General features: G+C 33.3%; 1 protein-coding gene across 8 annotated transcripts in view; it reads left to right on the forward strand.

The window, feature by feature from the left end:
• Positions 1-1,960: 1,960 nt before the first annotated feature.
• Positions 1,961-27,234, forward strand: part of LOC136037353 (LIM/homeobox protein Lhx1-like) — a 29,626-nt gene continuing 4,352 nt past the window's right edge. Inside the window, exons 1-6 of one of the 8 annotated variants that reach the window (XM_065720041.1) lie at positions 4,002-4,069; positions 5,087-5,145; positions 8,832-8,973; positions 14,387-14,488; positions 19,487-19,710; positions 22,490-22,763. In XM_065720041.1, the coding sequence (XP_065576113.1) occupies positions 8,928-8,973; positions 14,387-14,488; positions 19,487-19,710; positions 22,490-22,763 (646 nt within the window). In that variant the 5' untranslated portion in view covers positions 4,002-4,069; positions 5,087-5,145; positions 8,832-8,927. Of the gene's footprint in view, positions 2,022-2,273; positions 3,027-3,868; positions 4,070-5,086; positions 5,146-8,575; positions 8,597-8,831; positions 8,974-14,386; positions 14,489-19,486; positions 19,711-22,489; positions 22,764-27,234 lie in introns of those variants that run through there. The other 7 variants (XM_065720043.1, XM_065720040.1, XM_065720042.1 and 4 more) reach the window with 7 other exon arrangements.

A 27,234-nucleotide genomic window follows, 5' to 3' on the forward strand; every position in this document is an offset into this window, starting at 1 on the left:
TTTCTATCAATGTGCCAAGGCAGGTTAGGATTCAGGATTGCAGTGTAGGTATTTTTATATTTGTAATGTAGCATAGGAGGTTAAGGGAAATAGTCTCCACATTCAGTGACTGACAATCAAATAATACATGCTGTCATCAGTTGAGAAGCAGACAGCATAGAGAGGATAACTTCCACTTAAATAAAAAAAACTATTTAGAAGAAGGGTACCTGATTTCAGACACTAAAGACTGAAAGGATCAATACAAGATACTAAGATATATAGGAGTGCTGTTATTGATGTTAAAAGTAAGTATCACCATCTAGTAGTGTCTAGGGTTAAAGTTGAAATTTCGGAAGGGTAACTACTTCCCTGGAAGTTATGATGTTGGTAGACTCCGGGATGAGAATTTGAGAGAAACTTACCAGGAACAGCTGAATACTAAGCTTGAGAGTTTAAAATTTGACAATGTGGAAGATGATTGGAATAATTTTAGGAAAACAATTTGTGAAGTTGCTGATGATGTCTTTGAGAAGAAAGTTAAAACTGCAGCTATGAATATTAGTGAAAAAGTCAATGGGCACTGTCAGGGCTTTTACCGCCATGTATTTATCCGTGTTTACCCATGTTTACCCCGATTTTCTTACCCATGCCACGGGTATTGGAAATGTCATAGATTTACATTAAAAAAACATGGGCTTCACTTGAAAAGATGAAGTTTTCGAAGGATTCACGAGTTTTAATATTTTTATGCCAGAATTTTTTGGTACGGATAGTATTAACTTAAAAAATGACACAAACAGTAAAAAAAAGTCACAATTACTGTTTGGGCTGTACTGCAAAACTGGTGTAACATGAACTGTGTTTTCGAAGATGGAGTTTTCGAAGGAATCACGAGTTTTAATATTTTTATGCCAGAATTTTTTGGTACGGATAATATTAACTTAAAAAATGACACAAATAGTAAAAAAAGTCACAATTACTGTTTGGGCTGTACTGCAAAACTGGTGTAACATGAGCTGTGTTTTCGAAGATGGAGTTTTCGAAGGAATCACGAGTTTTAATATTTTTATGCCAGAATTTTTTGGTACGGATAATATTAACTTAAAAATGACACAAATAGTACAAAAAAAGTCACAATCACTGTTTGGGCTGTACGGCAAAACTGGTGTAACATGAGCTGTGTTTTCGAAGATGGAGTTTTCGAAGGAATAACGAGTTTTAGTATTTTTATGCAAGAATTTTTTGGTACGGATAATATTAACTTAAAAATGACACAAATAGTAAAAAAAAGTCACAATTACTGTTTGGGCTCTACTGCAAAACTGGTGTACCATGAGCTGTGTTTTCGAAGATGGAGTTTTCGAAGGAATCACGAGTTTTAATATTTTTATGCCAGAATTTTTTGGTACGGATAATAGTAACCTAAAAATGACACAAATAGTAAAAAAAAGTCACAATTACTGTTTGGGCTCTACTGCAAAACTGGTGTAACATGAGCTGTGTTTTCGAAGATGGAGTTTTCGAAGGAATCACGAGTTTTAATGACACAAATAGTAAAAAAAAGTCACAATTACTGTTTGGGCTCTACTGCAAAACTAGTGTAACATGAGCTGTGTTTTCAGCACAGATATAAAGTATTGTCATACCTCTTGTCTGTGGTTTTCAGGCACCGGGTTTGAAGCGTGTTTTGAGCGGGTTCGATAAAAATAGTTTTCAGGTTCGTCTTCTTCGATCCGGCAAAACTTTAAAGCGTTTTCATGCTACGGGGTACGTGTGTATTGGACATGGGTTTTTTAAAATTGTAATTTCTAAGAATAGCATGGTTTAACACGGGTTCTGAGAAGACATTCACGGTGTTGAACTTGGCATTCAAAACGATGATCTGCCGAACCTTTGTTTAATTCCCAGTTGGATGTGGATGGTGTGAAAACAAGGCTGAAGATTATTGAACAGCAGACGGCTCGGCCTTCGCCCGCCTTGAATTCAAAACTTTCAACATGTTTCCAATCCTTGCTGTTAGGCTATCTCTCTTAATTTTGGTAAATTTTGAAGGTCAATATGGTAAATATTGGCCGAGATCACGACGTAGGCAATAATGCTCCTAAACCAATGAACATAGGCTATACAAGATTCCATAACTGACCAACACACGGTAACATTATAGCTAATTGACTTCTTGCTATCTCAGAAAGGGTTTAGGTTAGGAAAATGACACTTTCAGGGGTGTGTCGACAGGCTAAAGTATGTTCCATAAAAATATTTTAAAGCACCCATCTCTGCTCCTTCTCCCTCTAGATGGCTCTGAAATTTGTCTACATGACAGGTGTATTCCTATTGAAATTTTGACAAAACAACATTTTACCTTAATTTTCAGTTACTAGTTGCTTTTTCTCTGCCTTTATTTCTGAAAACACAATTCCTGTTATTTGAGCAGAATTCTGAACCATATCAATGTTTTTTTTTTTTCAAAATATAGGAAATGTTTTTGCATAGCCTATCTTTAAAACCTTATTAAATTGAACTGAGCAAAGTTATGAAGCTAAAAACAGTTTGGTTGTACTTCAATTAAGCAGAAGATCTATTTTGCAAGGTTTCACTTTTATAACACACATATTTTAAAGTTCATCAAAGGTCAGGGCCCTCTAGAGGGAGAAGGAGTAGAGGTAGTTGCTTCAAAATACCTTCCCAGGACATACTTTAATCTGTAGATTCATCCCTGGAAGTTTTTTTTCCTAACATAAACCCTTTCTGATAGCCTATAGCAAGAAGTCAATTAACTAGAGTTTTACCAAACACACTACTAGGTTTCTCTTTCATGTAATTTATATTTATCATTTTTTTTAAGAATTTTTTTCATGTTGCACCAAGATGTAAAGTTAAGGAGCTGGTAAATTTTCTGTTTACCTCACTAATGAGTAGAGACAGACTTATTGTTTTGTGGTACATGAGAATAAATTCTAATTTAGTTACTTTTTGTTTTTTTGGAAAGGACTTATGTTAGGAAAATGAAACTTTCAAAGATAGGTTTACAGACTAAAGTTTTGGTAAATATATCATTTTTAAAATTATTGACTTATCAATAAAGTGAACATACCAATCAATGCCTTTTTTTCTTCTCTTTGCAAATATAATAATTGCTTCTATAGCAAATTCAAAATTAAGAACTTTTTGGGCTCTTAAGAATGACAAATTTCAATTAAAGTATGAGCTATTGATTGTCTTCAACAAAATAATCTCAGTGCCAAATAATTTCTCAGTGCCAAAACTACTTATAATAAGGTTAGGTTAAGTTATGTCAAACAGTGATTAAATTTGAATTTGCAATAGAAGTAGGTATTATATTTGTAAAGAGCATAAAAAAGGCACTGAGTAGTTATGTTCACTTTATTTGTAAGTCAATAATATGAACTATAATATATTTATCAAAGTGTGTCCCATTAAGGTATTTTTTGGAGTACCTACTTCCAATCCTCCCTCTAGAGGTCCCTTATCTTTGATGACCTTTAAAAATTGTTGTGTAGTAAAAGTGAAACCTTGCAAAATAGAACTTCTACTTAAATGAAGTATAGTAAAACTGAATAAAATTCTATTTTAGCTACTTTTCTCTATCTTGGAAAGGGGTTAGGTTAGGAAAAGGAAACTTTCAGGGATGGATCTTTAGGCTAAAGTTTACCCTGGGAAGGTATTTTGAAGTAACCACCTCCACTCCTTTTCCCTCTAGAGGGTCCTGACCTTTGATGGACTTCACTTTTACCTGTCATAAAAGTGAAACCCTGCAAAATAATTCTTCTGCTTAATTGAGGTACAACAAACTTGTTTTCAGCTGCAAAACTTTGCTCAATCCCAATTAATAGTAAGATTTTAAAGATATATTAATATTTTTCCTAAAAAAAACAAAAAACAATGATATGGCTTAAAATTCTGCTCAAATATCAGGAATTACATTTTCAGAAATAAACCCTGAGAAAAAGAAAATGATCAGCCTTACTGAAAATTAAGGTAAAATGTTGTTTTGTCAAAATTTCAATAGGTATAGACCTGTCACATGGACAAATTTCAGGACCCTCTAAAGGGAGAAGGAGTGGAGGTAGGTACTTGAAAATACCTCCCCAGGGTATACTTTACCCTTTAGACCCATCCCTGAAAGTTTTATTTTCTCAACCTAACCTCTTTCCAAGATAGCCAAAAGCTGCTAAAATTCAGTCTTACCTAAAACTCTTTTCAGTTTCACAACTTTGCACAATAGCAATTTATGAGATTTCAAGGATCTACAAATACAGATCCTAAATTAAGAAAAGCCCATTGATATGGCTTAAAATTCTACTCAAATAATAGTAATTGCATTTCTCAGAACTAAAACCAGAGAAAAAGAAACTGAAAAGCAAAAATTAAGGTACAGTATTGTTGTTTTCTAAATTTGAATACCTAATAGACATGCCAAGTAGGTAAATTTCAAAGGCTTAGAAATTGGAAGAAGGTTGACACAGTAGCTTTCCAATACCTTCCCAGAGTATGCTTTTGGCCCTGGTTTCATTGCTAAAAGTTTCATTTCCTAACCTAACCCATTTCCAAGATAGCCAAAAGTAGATTGTCTAGATTTTACAACTTTCAGTAATGAATCCAGGGCCAAAAACTTACTGTGGGAAGGTGTTGTCAAGCTTTAATGTTAACCCTCTCTTGATCTCTTAGTGTCAAAAATTTGCCTGTATATTGAATTATTTGGTAAAACAACATTTTGCCCTCATTCTCTGTTTTTTTTTTCTCTGGTTTTAGTTCTGAAAATGCAATTCTTGCTATTTGAGTAGAAATTTAAGCTATATTGGTAGTTTTTTTTCCTAAATTTAGGAAATATTTTGCAGGTTTTTGGAGCCTCATAAATTGAGATTGAGCAAAGTTGTAAGACTGAAAGCAGTTTTCTGGTACTTCATTTAAGCAAAAGATCTATTTTACAAGGTTATGCAGTAAATCTCCAGTTTAGCTAAATTTTGCTACCTTGGATAGGCGCTAGGTTAGGAAAATGAAAATTTTGGGGATAGGTCTATAGACTAAAGTATGTCCTGGGAAGGTGTTTTGAAATACCTACCTCAACTCCTTCTCCACCTAGAGCCCAGTGATTTTTGAAGACCTTTGAAAATTTTATCTCATGAAAGTGAACACCAGTAGGTGCAGAGCTAGTACAGTTTGCACCAATCGCCTCCCCCAAAATCAGGTTCTTCTGAGAAGATAGGCTAGCTAAAAAAAAAGACTATTTCTCTAAAATCAGAATATCGTCCTGAATAAAAAAATAATTTGTGTGAGAATAAACATTACTCCCTCCTCTGTATTGTGCAAGCATATACACTCTATTCTACATATTTTCTTAAAATTACAATTACCTGCAACATAAGGTTGTGATGACCTCCTTTAGCTTTCTGGCTGTTGATGGTTTAACAATTTCAGTTAATTTTAAGTCCCTATTGAGCCTTTAGTCAACATTGGCCCAATATTTGTTTATTCCAAGATTGAATGAGCTTACTCTGGCTGCTAAGACTCCATTTTGATAATTCATTACCAGCCAATCACCCCCCCCCCCTCTCTCCAATGTTGTAATATAGACCTAGGGCAGAGGCTCACAACCAATTTTGCACCATGTCCCACCTCAGTATTTTTAAAATCTTGATGCTCCCCATGTAATGTTTAAATTTTGTCACCCAAAATATAACCTGTATTCACCTTAAGGAAATTTAAAAGGTCATCAACTTAGTATCTTTTTTTAGTTATCCTCTTTTTGTATGCAACATCTTTCATACAATGCATGACATTATTACAATACTATTATTTATATGTTTTGCTCTTTAAATGTATGATAATTTGACATCATTTACATGAATTTTTTTTGAGTTATGGCTCAATAGCATTTTCAGCCAAAGGGAGGACATCCTTCCATGACCCACCAAAATATTCCCATGCCCCAACAGTGAGGCATGTGCCCTATGTTGGGAATTATAGCCCTAGGTTATGTAAAAAAATAATATAGTAATATTATAAGGGGTTTAATTTAAAGTGCTGATATTACATGGGTTAAACGAGTGAAAGATTAATATAGAGGTATGCAGTTCATAATGTCCAATATTCTCTGTAATAGAATCATTTTAGGGGTGGATGGGTCTGACTTTATTGAATAGATTCCCTAGAGAGTGTTCCTAAGACCAAGTGAATGATACCTTTTTTCTGGATGCATAAGCAAAGACGGTTTAATAAACAATAGTTTTATTTCAGGACTTACATATAAATTGTCTGGTAAAAACACTTCGACAATTAGTGTATTAAAACATGCAAAAACTTAGGCTTAGAGACAAGTTTATATTGCTTCGAAATTCTCTTAAAACAAGTACTTGACACTCATCTAAAACTTGACTGTCCTACCAAAGCTTTCTATTTGACGTACCTATATCCTGCTCTTTTGGGATGCTTGACCTCTCCCCAAAAGGATATGCCGCCTTTGCAGTAATACTGGTATTTAGCATCTTGATAAGATGCTATTTAGCATCTTGATAAGATACTATTCTTTTATAGAAATGATAAATAAATAATCTTTATTCTTTCCCTTTATCACAATACAATAACATGGGTATCATTAAACAAAAAAAAGGGAAAGATGCAACATAAAGAACACACATGATGAGCTATCACTTCGAATTAACAATACTTATCTATTTGCTATTTTTTGCTTTAAGCCACGATTTTGCTCTTCATCTTGACAAGAGGTTTTTTTTTATGAAGTGCACTTAAGTCACAAAAAGCTGGTTGACTCCAAAAAGCTAGTCTTTTTATTGTATTTATTGGCTAGTGCATCGAATAATTCAAGAAAAATCTTTCTCTTTTACTATTTCGAAATCGGATGGCAAAAGTAACAAATATTGAAACTTTGCATTTTGCAGGGAAAATTGTAAGGCTGTATGTCACATATCCCCTTCCCATTGTAGAATGATGTCCTCATCATTCAGACTAATCTCCTGTTGTTATGATAGTTTATCTTAAGCTTAAAAAATTGGAAGTTTGATATTGTTTATTAATGTTTTAAAATTCATCCTTATATTTCCTTCACTGCAGAATGGCTTTTGATCTAAATCTACAGAACCATGCTTATTTGTGTGTATTATTTTTATTTTTACACCTGGAACTATGATAATTGATTAATATTAATTTCAATTTAACTCCATAAAGCTTATACTCCTACACCTTACATTAATATAATATACTTGAACATAACCACAAGTTTACACTGTGAATACCTAGTTTCAATCGTTTTTTCTTAAGTCATGCTTATTTTTGTTAAAAGTAATTTTAATTCAACTTTACTTCCAATTGATTCAAGGTATTCAAAAATATTAAAGCATAATAGTTAGGTTAAATTTACATCACAATTAAAAACACTTGTCAGTTTTATAATATTCTGCAAATTACTACTGGCATATTTGTCACAATTCTTCACTAAGTTAATTTATAGTATTTTTTAAATCACTACTGCCACATTCTTTTTATGATTCATCACGTTTTTTATGTCTCTTTCTTTTACATCTATAGTAAAGATGTCATTATTAATCTGGCTACTGATGTCAGTAAGTTCGAGTTCGCACTGTTTACCCTGGCGGGGGGAACCCTATCATACGACCTAGTAGATCCCACAAGGTGGAAAAATATTCTAGATGAAATAAAGACCCAATTAATATTTTACCTCCATTTGCCAGTAGCACCAGAAGCAGCAAACTTCTTTTTATATTATACCAAACTAAAGGTGCATATCACCAAAATTAATGAACAACTTTTCGCTATAGTAACAATTCCTCTAATCAGTCAACAGTCTATATACGATTTATATAAAATATCTAGCTTTCCTGTTAACATTAAAGAGCTCCATCATGAGCATAGGGTCAGAACCAGAATACATGCTCATTGCTCAGGACAGAAGAAAATATGCTCTAGGAAACGTCCACAACTGAAATCATCTTGCAATCCACTTGAAAGCCTGAGGTCAGGGGGTTCAAGGTGGGGTGATGCTTTTTATTTGGTTTGTTACATTAATCAATCTTCTTACTTTTTTAAGCTCAGCCAGGATCGACCTAGCTCTAAATGGGTACCTGGGGAAGTCAGGGGGAAAACATGGGAAGTGTTGGATGATTTGTCCCCAAACCCCTGCTGAAGGCATCAAATCAGTAGATTGGTACCTGTACAACACAGATCATTGGTTAGTAATCAAAAAAGTTGTTTTCTTTATACCAAAACGAGACATATTTCGGATCAAAATTATCTTGGCTAAAGAATTGAATTTTATTTGATTGTCCAGGAATATAATTGCAGGAATTAATCCAGAACTAATTCAACAATTCACTCATTCATATTCATTGGTCTTCATTCATAAATCAAACTGAAAATCATTAAGGTAAAACAGAAAGGAATTTAGAAAAGCAATAAGACAAGACATCTTAGTCTGTTCGAAATATTGCTACAAACTGATATCATTGGTCCATCTTTACATCATCTAGCTCACTTTTCTTTAGAATTTTCTTTCTAGGGGAAGAAGTTATGGTTCATTTACACAGTGTGGGGATCCGTCAAGATTTAGCAATCCCAAGTAATCCTCTTTCATTTCATTACAAATTTTTCTGAATTTTGAATAATTGTTTTAATTAGGGAACTTGTTATACTGAATTCAAGCCTTCTTATGAATTTTTGCTCTTGGGTTCTCCGATTATAGTTTAGGGAAGGTGCGAGGCCTTGATGAAGGAGGAAAAAAGTGTGGACCAGATTTGCATTAAGTTCACTCTACAGTTAAAGACAATATTTATTTTGAAGTCCTTGTTTTACAGGAATTGTGTGGTTCATTTGTCTTTGAAAGAGGAGCAGATTCTATTTGAGTTGATTGAGCCCTAGCTTTTTTGAAAGAAGAATTTTATTTCCTAGAAATGACAGAAAACATTACATTCGTTGAGGTTCCACTAATTGAGGGAGGTAAGTCAAACTGTTTGTTTCCTTTATGTTTTTCTTAGTTGTCATAAATTTTCTTGCTTTTAAATCTATTTCTTTCAGATACATGTTGTCTTCAAATATCTTTCAAATTTTTTTCTTACGTTTTTTTGTGTTTATTAAGAGTAACATCTCTTTTTCTTTTGATTTTTCATATGAAGCTAAAATATTATGACTTATATTATTACGAATATAATACTTTTTTTTTACTTTTCACTATTTTAATTCAAATTTTGCCCATATGTTTAATATTCACTTCCCAGTTGCCACTTTTGACATAATGCTATTTTGTTGTTGCTGGGACTTCCACTGCTGGGATTGTATTGGTTATGTATGTAACTGTTGTTAGAGGTGACAAAGAAACTTTGGTGAAAATAAAACGTTTTAATCCGAATATGGTTCTTATTTGTTTAGATTTCAGGTTTTGTATTTTTCCCAGATTTGTGATTAACTGTCTAAAAATCCATTTATAAACCCCCCCCCAAACTATTTACATAGTGTAGAATTACATATTGCTTTACGCTGGGTGAAGTTAAGATGCATACTGATGACTTCTCTGTGTAAAAATTGAAAATGTTTGAAACTGAATATTAAGCATGAATCAACATGTTTAATCAGTTAGAAAATACCACAAGCTGGAAGAAGCAGATAATTGCTGAAAGCTGATAAATATGTCCAATTTAATGCATATCAGTAAAGATACAACTGCTAAAACATGTTATAATAAAAAAAAATCTGCACTTATAGCCACCACACTTTTATAAATGACAAATACAGTCAAATTTTAGCGAGTCAAATTTTAAAACAGACAGGTCACACTTCAAGCATAATAGAGTTTGGAGCTAGCAACCAAGAGCAATCTTAGATCTTATATGCTGCTAGATGAAAATGGCTCTCAGATATAAAGCACAGGAGGCATTTGGTCATAATGGCTGGTGTATTTCAAAGAAACACTTAATCTAGATATCTTTCCAAACTTATATGTGCTTCACCTGTTATCTGTTCTAGTGTCAGATTCCATTTCACTTCTCCTTGGCTCGGAGGTGGTTTACAGCCGTCCTGGCTGAGTGGTTGGCGCGCTGGTGTGTGAATTCTGTGTCCAAGGGACACGGGTTCAATCCCAGTTGTGACCAGTTATTTAATTTGGGATGGGAGTCAGTGGCGTGACTCTGTAAGCTCAGCCAGAGCCGACCCAGCTCTAAATGGGTACCTGGAGAAATCTGGGGAAGGTAAGTAGGAAGGGTGTGTGAAAGCACAGGATGGTTGGCCCCCAACCCCCCATTCTACTTCCTGGCTGAAGGGCCATGAAACAGAGATCAGCACCGCCGGTTTGGACCTTAAGGGTCTAGTGCCGTCTCACTTACTTACTTACTTACTTACTAGACACCTTCTGAACCCTGAAGAAAAATAAGCCCCTGGCCTGGAAGGAATTCAAGCAGAATTACTGTAAGTCTGCAGTGAACGTTTTAACCTTCTACAAATTTTCCTCACAAGCCTGTATATACTGCCTGAGTAAACAGACATGTCATGATATCATATTGCAAAGCCACAATTGCTCCACTATGCAAAAAAGAGTCAAAGGATCCTTTCAATGATTTCCATTCTTTTAGCCTTAGAAATCAGAAAGAGAAAATCATGAATTATATTATACTCCAGATGATCAGGGCTGTGTTTTCCTCAGTAATCTAAGAATACCAAGTAGGGTTTCATTCCAGTACACTAATTTTTAACAGTTCACCAGAAATTAGAAAAATATCTGGTGTTTGGCAACAGCCTTTACCAATGCTTTATCAACTTTAAACAGGAATTGACTATTTAAAGAAATGACCAGCAGTAGGCCTATATTTTCTAATAATATGAAAAAAACTTCGTTTTCTTAAAGAGTTAAAGAGTCTGCGTCCCAAAGTCGAACCTTAAAACGTACAGGAATTAGAAGAGGCAGTTGGGGGGCTGCCGCCCCCCAAACCCCCAGCTTTTAAAGACTCTTGTACAGGTTTTTTTTTGGGGGGGGGGGGACTTCATTGTTACTAATTACTAGTTTCGGCGCAATGGTTCTCCTGTCCTTTTGTGTTTAACATTTTTCGAAGTTATTCCATTATTCATTCATTTCAATTTTTTGTTAATTAAAAGAGGGCCTTTCCGAAGCCAAGAGCTGGGGGTTAGCAAAAAAACAAAAAACCTGTACAAAAGAGTCTTTAAAAGCTGGGGGTTTGGGGGGCGGCAGCCCCCCAACTGCCTCTTCTAATTCCTGTACGTTTTAAGGTTCGACTTTGGGACGCAGCCTCTTTAACTCTTTAAGAAAACGAAGTTTTTTTCATATTATTTCTGTACGTTTTTCTACAATCCATGGTGGATGTAATTTAATAATTCCTGTACTCCTCGTACAGGAATTAGGAGAGGAACTTGGGTGGCTGCCGCCCCCCCCCGCTTTTAAATCATTGTATAAAATAGAAAAAAAATAGATAGAATGACCGAAATGTTTCTTTTGCTCATAAGAAGCTAATATTCTGTTATCTCTCAAATGATAAGCTGTCCAGGTGTTATCAAAATTTTTTTGATGTTGTGAAAAAAAACCGCCCGTAAGGGACTTGAACCCTTGACCCGAGGATTAAAAGTCTCACGCTCTACCAACTGAGCTAATAACTTGCATGTGTGTAAATATAACTTCTCAATAGCTTTTAAAAATTTCAAATTAACATGGGCTCTTATGGAGAGAAATCCGTTAATTAAATAGCTAATGGGTGGTTTCTGGAAAACAGGGAAGGAGTTATCGGATCAAGCTGAAATTTCGCGGATAAGCTCCTGGGCCCTAGGGGACCTTAACTTGTGAATTTCAGCCCGATCGGACAACGTTAAAGGGGGGCTTGGGTTGACAGGTCGAAACTTTCGGCCAGATTTTCCCCATGAAGAAAAAGTTGGAGGGGGATGAAATTTTGCAGGTTTCTTAGTTGGAGCTCGGGCTACGAAATGCATCCCTCCCCATCCGTCTGCGACCACTGGAACCGAAGATCGCTTAACATTGTCGTGTGTCGCCTCTTTATAGAGGCACGAGTGTGCCTCCTTGATACGGAATTCCACAAAACCTAGTTGTTTGTGTCTAGATATGTTCATTAAATTTAGAATTTGTGTCAAGACTAGCGAAGGTTTCGATGACAACTTTCAGATGAACATATCATCTGAACATATCATCCTGTTCAGATGAACAGGATTAATTCAAGGATGCCTTATTCTTCCACAGTTTTTTAGCTTCGTTTTTTGACAATCAACCTCTCAAACGCTTCAACGCCTAAATCAGTCTTTAAATGCCTTACAATTTTACAAATAATTCCCATCAAGATTCCAGCTCCAGCAAGTTCGGATTCTTGGTAATATTGGACGGATGAATCAGTCCTGTTTACAAAAAATCAATTGCGAAATAAGAGATCACAACTTTTTCTCAAAGATCACATAATATTTCTCCAGAGATTGTAACATAAGTTTGCAAATTACCGCCGCCCGTGCCTTTTCTGTCTAATAGAAGACTTTAAGGCAAACAGAAGGGGAATGCTCGCCAATTTGAAGAAAGGGGCCCCTTGAGACCTTCAACTATGGACGAGACTTAAGTTAAGTAAGTTAACCAAATCGCTAAGTTCAGTTCATTTTGATGACACTGGCTTATGTTTCCAAAAATAAATAAAATATGATTAAAGTTCACCACATGTGATCAAACTCAAATAATTTGCAATGCAGGTAATTTGTGTGTGGGTATTTTGAAAAGCTCGTTGAGCCAAATGAATATCAATTAAATATTAATAAAAAAAAACCTGTGAGAAATTTTATATAAATCGCTAAGTCAAGTGAGTTTTTACTGGTTTTTGATAAATATATTATAAAGAAACTACAAGTTCACGGCTACTTAAATTAGTTATTACACCCAAGTTATTGCCCCAGTGGCTATGAACGTTTGTATAAAGTGTTTAGTGACTGGTTTCATTCGAAATTTCAGTAGTGACACAACCTATTTTATAGATTTAGGAATTTACCTTATTGGGTTAGAACCCCCATGAAACGCCTTATTTAATTGACTAAATGTAGCTATATATTAGACTTTATACCTATATAGAAAGCATAGATATGCGTTAAGATACCTTTGAAAAGCGTGAATCTTCTTCTGACTCGCCGTTCTGGGAAAAACTACTACTTTAAAACTATTAACTCATTAAATATTTTTAACTTTATGTTTTGCTCTTAGTTAACACTTCAGGTACAATCAAATGCTATAAATCTTGAAAAAGAAATAAATTTAAGAAAGTAATTATTTCTTATAAAAGGATTGCAGTTTAGTCTTTATAAGGTGCTTTTTAGTGTGTCTTCCTAAGTAAAAGAACAAAAAAAACAAAACGAAAACAACTAAATGTTAATGCCCTAGTTAGATTTATTCGAAAGAAATCAAATGTCTAATTTGCAAACAAACTGCTAGAAATACTCAAAGTATTAATCTTGTTATATATACAAATTGCTGCATTCATAGAACTGCCCGACAGTATTGCAATCAGTTTGGGATCAATTGTTTATAAAGGTTATTTTAAGTCTGCTTGGTTCTTTATTTGTTACTGTTTTTAGGTTTGACGCAAGATTTTGTTTGATTGGGAATCTTTTTCATATTTTCATTGAGTAGTTTATACGGAATATACTTGATTCAACGAAAAACACCATAAATTCTTGTGACATTTGAGGTTGGGATTCAGTATTCTCTTCTGGTCTGTTGCATTGGATTACCGATGCGTTTTGACTATAAGGTACTTGTGTCGGATCGATTGTGTGCTACTGCTGCTGAGTTTTAACTCTGGCTTCTATATTAACAAAATGGAATCAAACCTACTACGGCACCTCAAGACTTTCAAATGTATGGTTAGTCAGGAGTGGAATGAAACCCAATTGCAAAGAACACAGACAAACTAGCAAACCCAGATGGACCATAAACGAGGACAACGTCTTATTAGACATTAATAAAAAAAAAAGCACCAATACCTTTTTTATGGTGATTTCCCTATCGAATTGCAGTATGTTTTTTTTTCATTTGAGAGTGACAATTAAGGATTTCAAGTGTCTCAAGTCAGGGTTGTTTTAATCATTTTTCTCAAAAGTTCATCCACTAACGATTTAATTTTGCTATGATTTTATATAGCCAAACTTTTTGATTTGCAGACTGATGTATCCTGCTTATTGTATTTTTGTTGCTCAATATTAAAAAAAAATGAAAATCAATCCACAAAATTAAGCCTAGTGAAATGTATTTCTTCATATTCTTCAATTTAAATGTAAGATGGCTTCTAAAAATAATAATTTGTGTTTTTATTATATGAGCAAGTTCAATATGTTCTGTCAGTTCTATTGATGTATATTTTTCTTCTTCCAGAGATCGAACAAGAACAACCTACCTGTATTTTGTCATATAACCGTAAAGAAATTTTTGAGAGAAAGCCTAATTCACCGGTGACTTCAAAGGACAGAAATGAAGGTTTGTTTGTTTGATAAGTTAAAAAATTTCAGGAGACATGGTTATGTTTTCCTAATTTTTAACTTAATAAATCTAATTGCTGGTGGAAATAACTCGTAAGCTATTTACTTCCGGCTGACTTCTATCTAAAAATTGAACCTTCTCTTTGGAAAACCATATATACTTCTCATTGTAACTGATTCAATAAAAAACTTATTAAATGAAATATTTATGTATGTTGTTTTGCCCAAATATTCAGCTTCCCTAAATCCTGCTGTCTAAATGCTAGATTGTTTATTGGCTAATATGCAATATATATTGTTCTTGTATTCTCAATGTATGCTGTTCCCTCCTCAACACCCCGCTCTTTACGCTAAAGTTTTTTACTGTTTTAAAAAGTTGAGTTGAGAGGAAGAGTCAAACTTTAGCGTAAAGAGCGGGGCGTTGAGGAGGGAACAGCCCCTTTCATATACGGAGTAATTTCTGTTCGTTTTAAGTTTTAATGTCGCTCCTTACTTTCAGTTAAAAAACTTGTTTTTTTTGTATTTAATACATGAAGAAAAAGAAAGCGATTTTCCAGTCGGAGGTTCTTCATCATAATAATATTTTGTTTTTGGACGCTTCGTCTAAGGTTCAGTCAATAAAAAGACACTCTGGAAAGCTCTGCGTTTAATACAAAGAATTATTGAATCTTCCAAAAAGAATAAACCTTCACTTATGGAATCCGAATTTCGTTTTGGTGACCTTTCGAATTCGTGTGGTAATCCTAAACAACTTCTGCGTGTTGTACACATTTTGAATATTTCTTTCAGTTTGCATGATCTTTCTATTCCCTTGTATTCTTTATTGAATGTATTCCGTAAATTAAAACCGAAATCTTTTCAAGACGAGGATGGGACACACTCAAATCATATCGGCTCCCACTTCTTTTCTTCTTCTTCTTTTGGAATTCTTTAATTTTATCCTCAAGTCTGGTAATGACCCTTCATCTTTCAAGGGGGGGGGGGGTAACTTCTATTCCAAAATCCGGTAAAAGAAATATCAGATCGGGTGGCACCATGGGTGCGCAAAAACATATTCTCCTTTTAGTGATCAATTTTTTACAAGCCCGCTATCAGTGCGTTTACAGTCTTTTCCCAGGAGATACCGACTCCGAATGGGTCGAGCTTACATGCGGAGCCCCACAAGGTACTAAGCTCGCTAGTCTACTGTTTTTGGCAGTGATAAATTTCATCCTTTCCGGCTATGAAGAAAGATTTAAGTATGTAGACGACGTGTCAGTCCTACTGAAGTACATTGTTGAGAAGTCTGAGGCTGTCCCCCAATTCTGTAACGAAATAATCAAAAACTTCAAAGATGAATGTACTGCGAACAGCCTCCAAATCAACGAAGGAAAGACTAAAATCCTTCGCTTTAATCCCCTGAAGAGAGACTTTGTGTGCCCTCCTCCTCCTTATCCTAGTGAATCTTCGACAGTAGTGCTTGGTGTCAAGTTTAGCATCGACTGCTCTTTCAGCCTCCATGTCGATACAATTATCAAAAAGGCAAATAGTGCGATGCGGACACTTATACTAATGCGTCGATTTGGTTTTTCAGTGACACAACTAAGGATAGCCTATCTTACTTACATTCGACCAATTTTAGAGTATGCATGTCCCGTATGGGGCCCACAAGTCAATAACACTATTTACCTAAGTGACCAGCTTGAGTCAATACAAAAAAGAGCAGTCAAAGTAATATTGTGCGATGCTTTTACCGAATATAAGTTAGCATTATCCACTTTACAAATTCCCTCTCTTCAAGAGCGTCGTCTCAGTTTGATCCTTGAATTTGGCCAATATCTTCTCAGAAGTGATAAATACAGATCGATACTACCACCAGTTTTAGTGAAACATCGAAGTACTAGGTTGAAGAAATTTGACAGATTAGCAGCACCTCCTTCACGCACAAATCGTTTTTCCAACTCATTCATCCCTTTCTTTGTATCAAAGTATAACAATTGTTGATTTTAAACTATTTGCCTTCTGATTTTTTTTTGTCGTTTGATTTAATCCTTTTTTCTTTTTTGTAAGCACAAGCGCCATTTAGTTTTATGACTACGAAAGATTGTGCAAATAAAACCTATTCTATTCTATTCTCTTATAGACCGATAACAAAGGGTTCTATAATTGGCAAGCTTTTTTGAATTGTGCATAAAGGGTCTTTTTGAGCTTTTGGATGCTGGTCTTAACCAAGTAGTCTTCAAATGAGGAATGGTTTTTGACCATGCCCAAGCAACTTTTGATACAATTATCAGTCAGTCAAGGTCTTCTGCCTCCCTACTTTATATAATGTTGATTGATATAAAAGGAGCCTTGGACAATATTTCACATGCTTCTGCTTTTCAGCCCCAATTATTGGCTGGATCCCCTTTCTGTGGTTACAGTTCTTTGATCCTGGTAGGGGGGGGGGGGGCTTAGAAAAAAAATTGCTGCTTCTGATTCTTTTTCTATTATAATTTCTGTCGGTCCTGGAGTTAAACAAGGTGGAGTTTTATCCCCTAACATATTTTTATTTTGTTAACTATGGATGCTCTATGTTCACTATCCACAACTTTTATCTTTCAGAGGCGGGATATGTCTTTTGTTGCGCATGCTGATGATATTGTTATATTGAGTCGTTCGAAAGCTAGTTTAACCGATGATTTTAATACCCTTTCCAGTAAGCTTAAAAATAAGACCTTTCTATCAGTGTTAAAAAACTTCAATATTCTCCAATTAATGACAATAACCGAACTGAACTAATTTACAACAGGAGTACTTCATTTTTGGTTTCTAATGCTGTTCTTTATCTGGGGTTACCTTATGGTGCTTAAGCTCGGAAGTTCAATGTCCATGCTAATTTTTGAGTGTTTAAGGAAAAAATAGAAAGGCATTTGGCTAAAAAATACAGCTTCGAGGTATCCTCGTGATATTTCTCTTTTTAACGCAGATTTTAAAATCTGCGATTTTTCTTCAATTCACATTTGCTATTTTTGGTGCTGTTAAGTTTTGCCATAATTAGTTTTGCCGAATTAGTTTTGAGATTTAAGATTAAAGAGCCGTTGGGATTAGCTAAGATTAAGAGGGATAATTTTTGCCATAAGTCTGGGAGTTCTTTCTTTATGTTGAACGTTTTCCCTTTTCTTCCCAGAATTCAAATAATAATGTTTGATTTTATTTTTTGTTTGGCTTCTATAACGTATTAATTCAGTTATATTATTAAACTCATTTAAAATCAATGTTTTGTTTCGTTTGTTGATGTATTTCATTTTTTTTGTAATTTAAATTATGTATTTTATAATATCCTCCTCAATTTTGAGGTAAATAAATGAATAAATATTAGAAAAAATAACTATAGAGATTGATTATGCAAAATCGATGTAATTGACACATTCAAGCAGAAAAGTTGAAGTAATGCCCGTTCACACATGCTCTTACCGCTCTTCCTACTTTTTTTTAAACCCGAAGGACTGGAGTCTATGTAAGAATGATGCATTATAACTATATTAATATATAGCATGGTTTTCATGCTTAGTTTTCAAACACTGCGAGTTTTGTCTTTGACTGGTCAGTAGAATGCTTAGTTTTCCCACTTTTTTCCTACTTTTTTATGTTATTTATATGTTATTTATTTATAAATAACATATTATGTTATTTTATTTATTATGTTTAATTTATTATAATTTATTATTTATTATGTTTAATTTATTATTTATTATTATTAATTTTATTTATTATGTTATTTATTTATATTATATTTTTTATGTTATTGTTATATTATGTTATTTTTTATGTTATTTATTTTTTATGTTTTTTTTTACTTTTTTTTATGTTAAATCGAAATTTACGAATCAATACCAAACGAAAGTCCTTCATATCGTAAGCAAATAGGTGGACAACATTTGGAGCTAGTTTATGCTATATTAGAATATAGTTTGTAAGGTGCTTTCAGGTTTTTTTTACATTTTGTTTTTTTATTCTTTTCTTGAAAGTGGACATTTTTAATTTTTCCAAAAAAAAATACCTTGACAAATTGTTATTTAATGGTTTATAATGTTAAGGAATCAATGATTGTCTACGTTGTTCTAGCATTTCTTTTTTCTATTCAAGCGATTTTTCGTGTGTTTTGGGTCCTAGCATAGATATTAATCGAACTATAACAGTACAACTTAAGTTTAATTTTTTTTTATGTAGATCCGTGTCCGATAGTATATTATGTATTACCTTATCTAAATCTTATACATAGCCTGAGAACCCTTACACAACGGGCCTGGAAACAGTATTGATTCCAAGATTCATAAAAAAAGTAAACTATTAAAATGGTTAGGGCGAAAAAAAAAACAACAAACTAATAGTACCATTATACACCTTTAAAACATCCACTTTTTGTGGTGATCCTAAATGCTTGAAACCATATTGATGAAAGCTACCCATCAAAGATTACGAGCCTTGCATAGTTTGTGCTGCTGCAAAGTAGTGATTTCCACCAATCTATGGAACACAACCCCAATATATCCTGAGAGAGGACCAATTCGCTAGCAATGAAAAATTATGAAATACTCAATGCATTTCAAGTTAATGAAAAACTATATCGTACGACTCTGTTTCAGAAGCAGTAATGCCGTGCGTTTGTTCCCAAAGAGTTACGTTATGAGTTACGTTACGTTAAGAGTTACGTTACGTAAAAATTAACAATTAATTCATTTATTAGAGAAATTCATTAAACTTCGTTTATTCACTTACTTTTTTTAAATTCATGCATAGTGATGTTATAAGTGTGTGTAAGCTAATACTTAGGATTGCTGATGGGTTATTTCACAGGAGGTGTGGTTTGACTGATTCCTCAGAAAATGAATGAAAATTGATATTACTCGATATCATGCATGTAATACTGTTTAAAACTGTCACTGTTTAGCTGTGAATATTTCATATATGTTAAGGTCAGTAAAATTTTCTTTTTTCTGGTTATATTCATTGTCTTATAATGATGAACTTTCAGCATCCCTCAACGGCAACAAAGAGGGTAATTCTAGAGGTGTTAATGGTAAAGCGAAATCCCCCTCTAGGAAAGACAGAGGTGGTAGGTCATGGCATTCTTCTCCAAGGCGGACATCAACCGAATTAGAAATATTAAAAACAGCTTTTTCCCTAACTCCTACGCCCACTAGACATGTTTTTGAACAAATAGCCAATAGAACTGGTCTACCGATGCGAGTTATTAAGGTAATTTCCAAATGTTCTTTGATTATTTTTTGTAGTTGAAGTAGCAGTAGTAGTACTAGTAGTTAGTAGTAGTAGTAGTAGTAGCAGTATTGGTATTGATAATAGTGATATTTAGTGATAGTAGTATTAGTAGTAGTAACAGTAGTAGTGTTTGTGCCCGACTCTTTTTATTAGATAAGTGTCGCTTTTGTTGTCAAAGGCAGTTTAAAGGTAACAATTTTTCAATAGGGAATAAATTCGTTGGTATCAAAGTTTTATTTAGTGTTCTCACGTGCTAGCTAAATCTTGCCACTGATTCATAATTTATTGATGAGGTAACTTCAATTACGGGTTCATCTTCTTGATTGATTATGGGTCGATTGATTAATTGATTAATCAATCTTCTTGATTGATTAATTGATTGATTGATTGATTATGGTTTCATCTACTGTATTGATTATGGGTTGATTGATTAATTGATTAATCAATCTACTTGATTGATTAATTGATTGATTGATTGATTATGGGTTCATCTACTTGATTGATTATGGGTTGATTGATTAATTGATTAATCAATCTACTTGATTGATTGATTGATTGATATGGGTTCATCTACTTGATTGATTAATTGATTAATCAATCTACTTGATTGATTAATTGATTGATTGATTATGGATTCATCTACTTGATTGATTATGGGTTGATTGATTAATTGATTAATCAATCTTCTTGATTGATTAATTGATTGATTGATTGATTATGGTTTCATCTACTGTATTGATTATGGGTTGATTGATTAATTGATTAATCAATCTACTTGATTGATTAATTGATTGATTGATTGATTATGGGTTCATCTACTTGATTGATTATGGGTTGATTGATTAATTGATTAATCAATCTACTTGATTGATTGATTGATTGATTGATATGGGTTCATCTACTTGATTGATTAATTGATTAATCAATCTACTTGATTGATTAATTGATTGATTGATTGATTGATTATGGATTCATCTACTTGATTGATTATGGGTTGATTGATTAATTGATTAATCAATCTTCTTGATTGATTAATTGATTGATTGATTGATTATGGTTTCATCTACTTGATTGATTATGGGTTGATTGATTAATTGATTAATCAATCTACTTGATTGATTGATTGATTATGGGTTCATCTACTTGATTGATTATGGGTTGATTGATTAATTGATTAATCAATCTACTTGATTGATTGATTGATTGATATGGGTTCATCTACTTGATTGATTAATTGATTAATCAATCTACTTGATTGATTAATTGATTGATTGATTGATTGATTATGGATTCATCTACTTGATTGATTATGGGTTGATTGATTAATTGATTAATCAATCTACTTGATTGATTAATTGATTGATTGATTGATTATGGGTTCATCTACTTGATTGATTATGGGTTGATTGATTAATTGATTAATCAATCTACTTGATTGCTTAATTGATTGATTGATTGATTGATTATGGGTTCATCTACTTGATTGATTATGGGTCGATTGATTAATTGATTGATTGATTGATTATGGGTCCGTCTACTTGATTGAAATGACACGATGTATTTCATGTTGCTTGATCTATCGAATTGTCTTAGTTGATGACCAGCCTGTTCTTTTCAGTACTGACGTATGTAATCGAATTGTTTCGGTGTTTAGTATTAAGATTTGTTGATTGTAATACTTGCCTATATTATTTAATCTTTTTGGTCTAGTAAATTTAAAGTTGTGGCCAGGAATATTTTGACCCATTCCCAAACTCGCAGTTCATAACTTGACTTGCGCAATGATAGCTCATTGGTTAGTAGTACGACTGATATCAGTCACAGCTGTAGTCAACATTAGTCGTGTTAGGTTTTTCCATTCTCATCAAACAATTTAAGATCTACTCATTGGTCTAACCTTTCTTTCTCATTATATCTAAGATGCTTTTCAACCTGAAATGGTTACTTCCCCTCTTTTCAATTAATAATAATAATTGAAATTAGTAATTAATAATAATAATAATATATAAATAATATATAATCAATCATTAATATATAATTAATTAATAATAATAAATAATTAATAACAATTATTGATAATAATATAAAAATGAATAATTAATAATTTCAGTTAATAATTTGAAATTGGAGCTTTAAAATCAAAATCTTTTGGTTACATCCTGAATGTCAACGATCAATCATTTTTTTTTAGATTTCATCATCAGATTTCAATCATTTTTAATCAGTACTTTTAGTATTTTAGTATTTCATTTATATTTTATTTAGTATTATTTTATTTTTTATTTAGTATTATATTTTAGTATTTTTAGTATTTTTAAAACACATTTGTATTTTTTTTTTCACTGTCTGTATAGCATATTCTATGTAACACACTTTATCTCCAACTACCATAGTACTTTTGTTCAAATCTTTATTTTAAATGAGCTTATTTCTATGCTTTAGTTAGGATTCTAAATGTAAAGAGAAATCTTCAAATTTAACATTCTTGGTTTCAATTTAAGTAATTATAAACATTTTGGAATGATTGCCTAATAGATCTTTCTGCCTTTCGTTTATACACATTCTCATACATTATAGCCCAGCAAAAATATTTCTGACATGGTAAATTTGAAAAAAAATTGTATCAGCATCTACGTATCTTTCAATGAATGTTTTGCTTTACGATAAAACAGGCAGAGAAAATGAATTTGAGGCGTGTTGAAGATTAACCTGAATTAGTATGCCGCAAAAATAATTTGAGTAACAGGTTAACTTTTAGGTGTGGTTCCAAAATGAAAGATCTAGAGAGAGACGACGACTAAAGCAACACACTTCAACGGAGTTGAAACTGCTGAAATTTAAAGGATCCCCTCTACGTTCTGAATTGGATGCTAATGATGCTAGACCCAGACTGAGACCTTATATAGATTCTAAACTTGTTGACAAATTTGGCCCTCATTCCCCTCCTCTTCATCATGCTCCATTTGCTGGTGGTTTTCCTAGTAGCCAAGGACCCCCTCCTGTAAATTTTCTTGCATTTGGTGGAGGAACAGGTAAATATTTGAGTTTGAAGGTACTGTTTTTGTTGATGACTAGTAAAAGAATAAAGAAAAATACGGGTATTTACTGATATGAAGGTTGCATTTTTTAAACTAATATTTATTAGGTTAGGAATAATGCAATGTTACTATATTCCCTTATGTTTCCTTTATACCTTTATGGAATTTTTTATTTTTTGGATTATTGAAATTTGAGTCAACGCAGGAATGATTTTATTTCATTATCATATTGGAATATCATATCATAATATGATAATATCAATGATATCAATATCATATCAGTCACCATATCATATTGGTTACTGAATTTATCATATTGGATATATTTATCATAATGTTTATTTAATTGTCACTGAGCTTATAATATTGGATGTTTTCTTGTATAATGCAGCCTAGATTCGGAGCTCGAGAACTGTATGTTCACTCCAATAGGAAATTTATTTTTAAAAATTAGCCCTTTTTTTGCCAAAAAAATTTTGTTTACCTTTCTCCCTCCAAAAATTTTACTTGTTTTATCTCCTCTCTAAGAAGTTCTTTTATGTTTGTCACAGACATTTAAGTAGCTTGGGTCTTGTGCTTTAGAACTGTAAATTTACCCTATTATCTTGACAACATTTTTTTTTTACGATCTTTACCTTTCCCTCCCCCCTCTAAAATTTAATTTGTCTCACCTATTCTCTATGAAATTGGGATTATAAGATACATCAATGCTAACAGAGATATCAAACCATTTAAGTAGATTAAAACTTTGACATTTTGAGTGACAAATTGTTGTCCTGACTTTAACCCTTCCTTTTAACGTTTTTAGTTGTCATTAAAAACATCAATGATAACAGAGGTATCAAACCATTTAAGTACATTAAAAGTGTGTGACATTTTGCGTGTCAAATTGTTTTCCTGACCTTAACCCTTCCTTCTAACTTTTTTAGTTGTCATTACTAACACCACTCGCTTAATATGATAAAAATATTTTTTGAATATTTCCTTCTTCATATTTAGCTGAACTGCCGCCTAAAAAAAAAAAAAAAAAAAAAAAAAAAAAAAAAAAAAAAAAAATTGTAACAGTGAGACGACTATAAGAAACATCTAAAAATGAACCCTTTTAAAAGTATTGCTTCATCAGTTAATTTAAAGCTCTGAACTTAGACTATATTCATAATCTGCTGGTTTTCTGCAATAAAAATTCACGCTCTAGGCAGCTACAAATGTGGTAGCTAAAAAAATGGAATGAGAATCACGAAATTGCAAATTTGCTTCAACCGGTAGCATACACTAAAAATTTCAGCACAAATGTATATTAAAAATAATGTATATCACAAATTTAAGGAGAATCGAAATTGAGGTAAAATGGAGGAAAAATCTAGACATTTGAGCTTAAGGCTTCTTTGTCAAGTTTAAGATTCCCTGCAAAAGCCTACCGACCTCCACCCGTTTCCTTAACAGTTTGATAATTCAAAATAATTAAAAGTCTAAGCGTCTTTGAATGGTTTTAAAAATCTTAGTTCAAAGAATCGAGAAAAAAATCATTGAAATTGAAACATTGAAATTTCACATTGAGATCTCAAATTGAAGTTTCACATGGAAATTGTTCCTATCACACTGACGCTTAAATAAGCTCCATAGCAAAAGTTCCGTAAGCTCCGACATAAGCTCCAACGCTTAAATAAGCTCCGTAGCACAAGCTCCAACGTAAGCTCTAACGCTTAAATACGCTCCGTAGCACAAGCTCCGACATAAGCTCCAACACTTAAATAAGCTCCGTAGCACAAGCTCCAACGTAAGCTCTAACGCTTAAATAAGCTCCGTAGCACAAGCTCCGTAGGCTCCGACGCTTAAATAAGCTCCGTAAGCTTCGACGCTTAAATAAGCTCCGTAGCACAAGCTCTGTAAGCTCCAACATAAGCTCCAACGCTTAAATAAGCTCCGTAGCACAAGCTCCGTAAGCTCCAACGCTTAAATAAGCTCCGAAACAGAAGCTCCGTAAGCTCCAACGCTTAAATAAGCTCCGTAGCAGAAGCTCCGTAAGCTCTAACGCTTAAATAAGCTTCGTAGCACAAGCTCCGTAAGCTCCAACGCTTAAATAAGCTCCGTAGCACAAGCTCCGATGTAAACTCCAACGCTTAAATAAGCTCCGTAAGCTCCGACGCTTAAATAAGCTCCGTAGCACAAGCTCCGTAAGCTCCGACGCTTAAATAAGTTCCGTAGCACAAGCTCCGTAAGCTCCGACGCTTAAATAATCTCCGTAGCACAAGCTTATGTATGCATTATTCATCTCTCTCGAGAGAAGATGAAGTAAAGCGTCATCGGCGGTTTACTGAAAACTATATGTTGCTTGAACAGTTTTCGGAATTACAAATAAAATAAAATTGAATATTTAATATGTAATAAAATTAATTGTTAAAAGAATCAGGTCAAGATTTTATTTTCATTTTCAATGCTGTAATAACTGGAAAAAAATGTTTATAGTTTAATTCGTTTTCAGTAAAGTGCCAATGACACACTAGGCTTTATGTTTCTACAGTTAAGGAAGGGGGCAGTATCCAAACTCTTATTTGAAGTGAAACTATATTCGTCTTGGAACAATCTTAGAAAGAACTAATAAATTAAACTGAATATTTGATGTATGATTATATTAATTGCTGAGAGCTCATCAGTTGAAAATTGTACTACAATTTTAATTTTTATCTGAATATTAAGTACAAAAGAATCGCCGTCTTAAAATTAATTCTGTCTAAATTACTTTTAAGGGGATTTTTTTTAAATATAAATTACATATAGTCAAACTCCAAGTCAGAACAAAGTAAATATAAATTGACGGAAATCCTTGTCCAAAATTAGCAGTTTAAGTAAAGAAAGTTTAAAAAAAAACCCTGTTCACAAAAAGTGTTGGGTATTGTCCACTAAGCATAAATCAAAAGGTTTCCTGTCAGAGCTACTCACAAACATTACTCACAAATTTAGCAGAACTTAAGTGACAAAGCATTTACAAAAATACAAAGTGAGTTGGTTCTCTTTCTTGGAATATTGGCATACTAGATATTTATCCGAGTAAAGGACTTCAAGTAAAGCTAATTTATAACTAAAAACTAATTTTATTGCGATATATTGGGGGATTTTTATTTTGCCAAATTGCTTATGCCATGTCTGGCATATACTTCGCTACTATACCCAATTTTTGACCAAATAAACCTCTTATAAAAATCAAATGGGCCACTGGCTCATTTTTTTTAGATAATTGTTCTAAGAGAATCAGTCTTTTCATACTTGGTTTTTAACAGCATCAATTATGTCAATTATTCATGTCAGTGTCAATTATTATTTGTTATGACATTATTTGTTATGTCAATGTTAAGACATTATTTGTTATGTCAATGTCAATTATGTCAATTAGTCAGATTATGGCACAAATGGAAATCAAGAAAATAAGGAAAACGGCAGTAATCAATATTCTTACTGGTAAACGACTTTTTGGTTGGGGGGGGGGGGGGTGGTTGGGCTAATCCTTTTCTTTTGCGAAAACTAGTTGTCATAGTCTCACAAGGATAACGAAGGTTTTAATGAGCCTTATTTTTTTTTTATTATTATTTCTTATTTGTGTCACACTGGATTTCAAGTCAGAAGACTGTTATAACAGTTGAACATTAGTTCGGATAGAAATAATGTGAACAACAAAGGGCCGGTTCTAGTCCCTTGTGTAGTGGATAAACTGTAGAGTATTCTCTATTGACTCTTGATTATTTTGTATCTCTTGGATAGAAGGTTATATGGAGACACTATGACCTAATTAGGAAATTCTAGATTTCTAAGAGTTTTATATTAAGTAACGTTTTATAAAATGTTTTTAAATAGAGCATCAACATCAACCTGTATTAGGATTATTCTTGCTTTGCTAAGCAAGATCAAGCTCTACCAAGTTTAGGTTCCCGAAAAACTTTATTTTTAAATATCAAAAGATTCAATTATATATCTGTAACTGGTTTTGTCTCAATTCAGTGATGATGTTTATTGACTGCTTCAAGTGCATCATTCTACTCTATGGTTTTCATTGCCAAAAATAAGTTCTTAGAACTAAGAACTTAGAACTAAGCTCCTAGAACTGGAGATAAGAATCAGGGGGCTTTGTCATTGTTGTGATAACATTGGTTTTTACAAAGTCGCCCGCGAAGGCGTCAAACTGCAAAGTTATGTCTATTTTTCCTGCCCAACCCCTGCAGCACCAAAGGCATCCCATCAGTATTGAATTAACCACAATTCAAAATTGTGGGGATGTTGAATTAACCACAAGGCACTATGACAATCCTTAGAAGACGAACTTCGCAAATCGCATTCAGAAATCTTAGAAATCGCAATCAGAGACATACATATCAATATTCAAATGAAAATCCTGTCGGGAGTTGTAAGTCAACGATTTAGTTTCAGTAAGGGAATGGAATATAAGAAATTCAAAATAAGGTCCCAACGCCAG

The sequence above is a fragment of the Artemia franciscana genome, chromosome 16 (genome assembly GCF_032884065.1).
Source record: "Artemia franciscana chromosome 16, ASM3288406v1, whole genome shotgun sequence".
Taxonomy (NCBI): Eukaryota; Metazoa; Arthropoda; class Branchiopoda; order Anostraca; family Artemiidae; genus Artemia; species Artemia franciscana.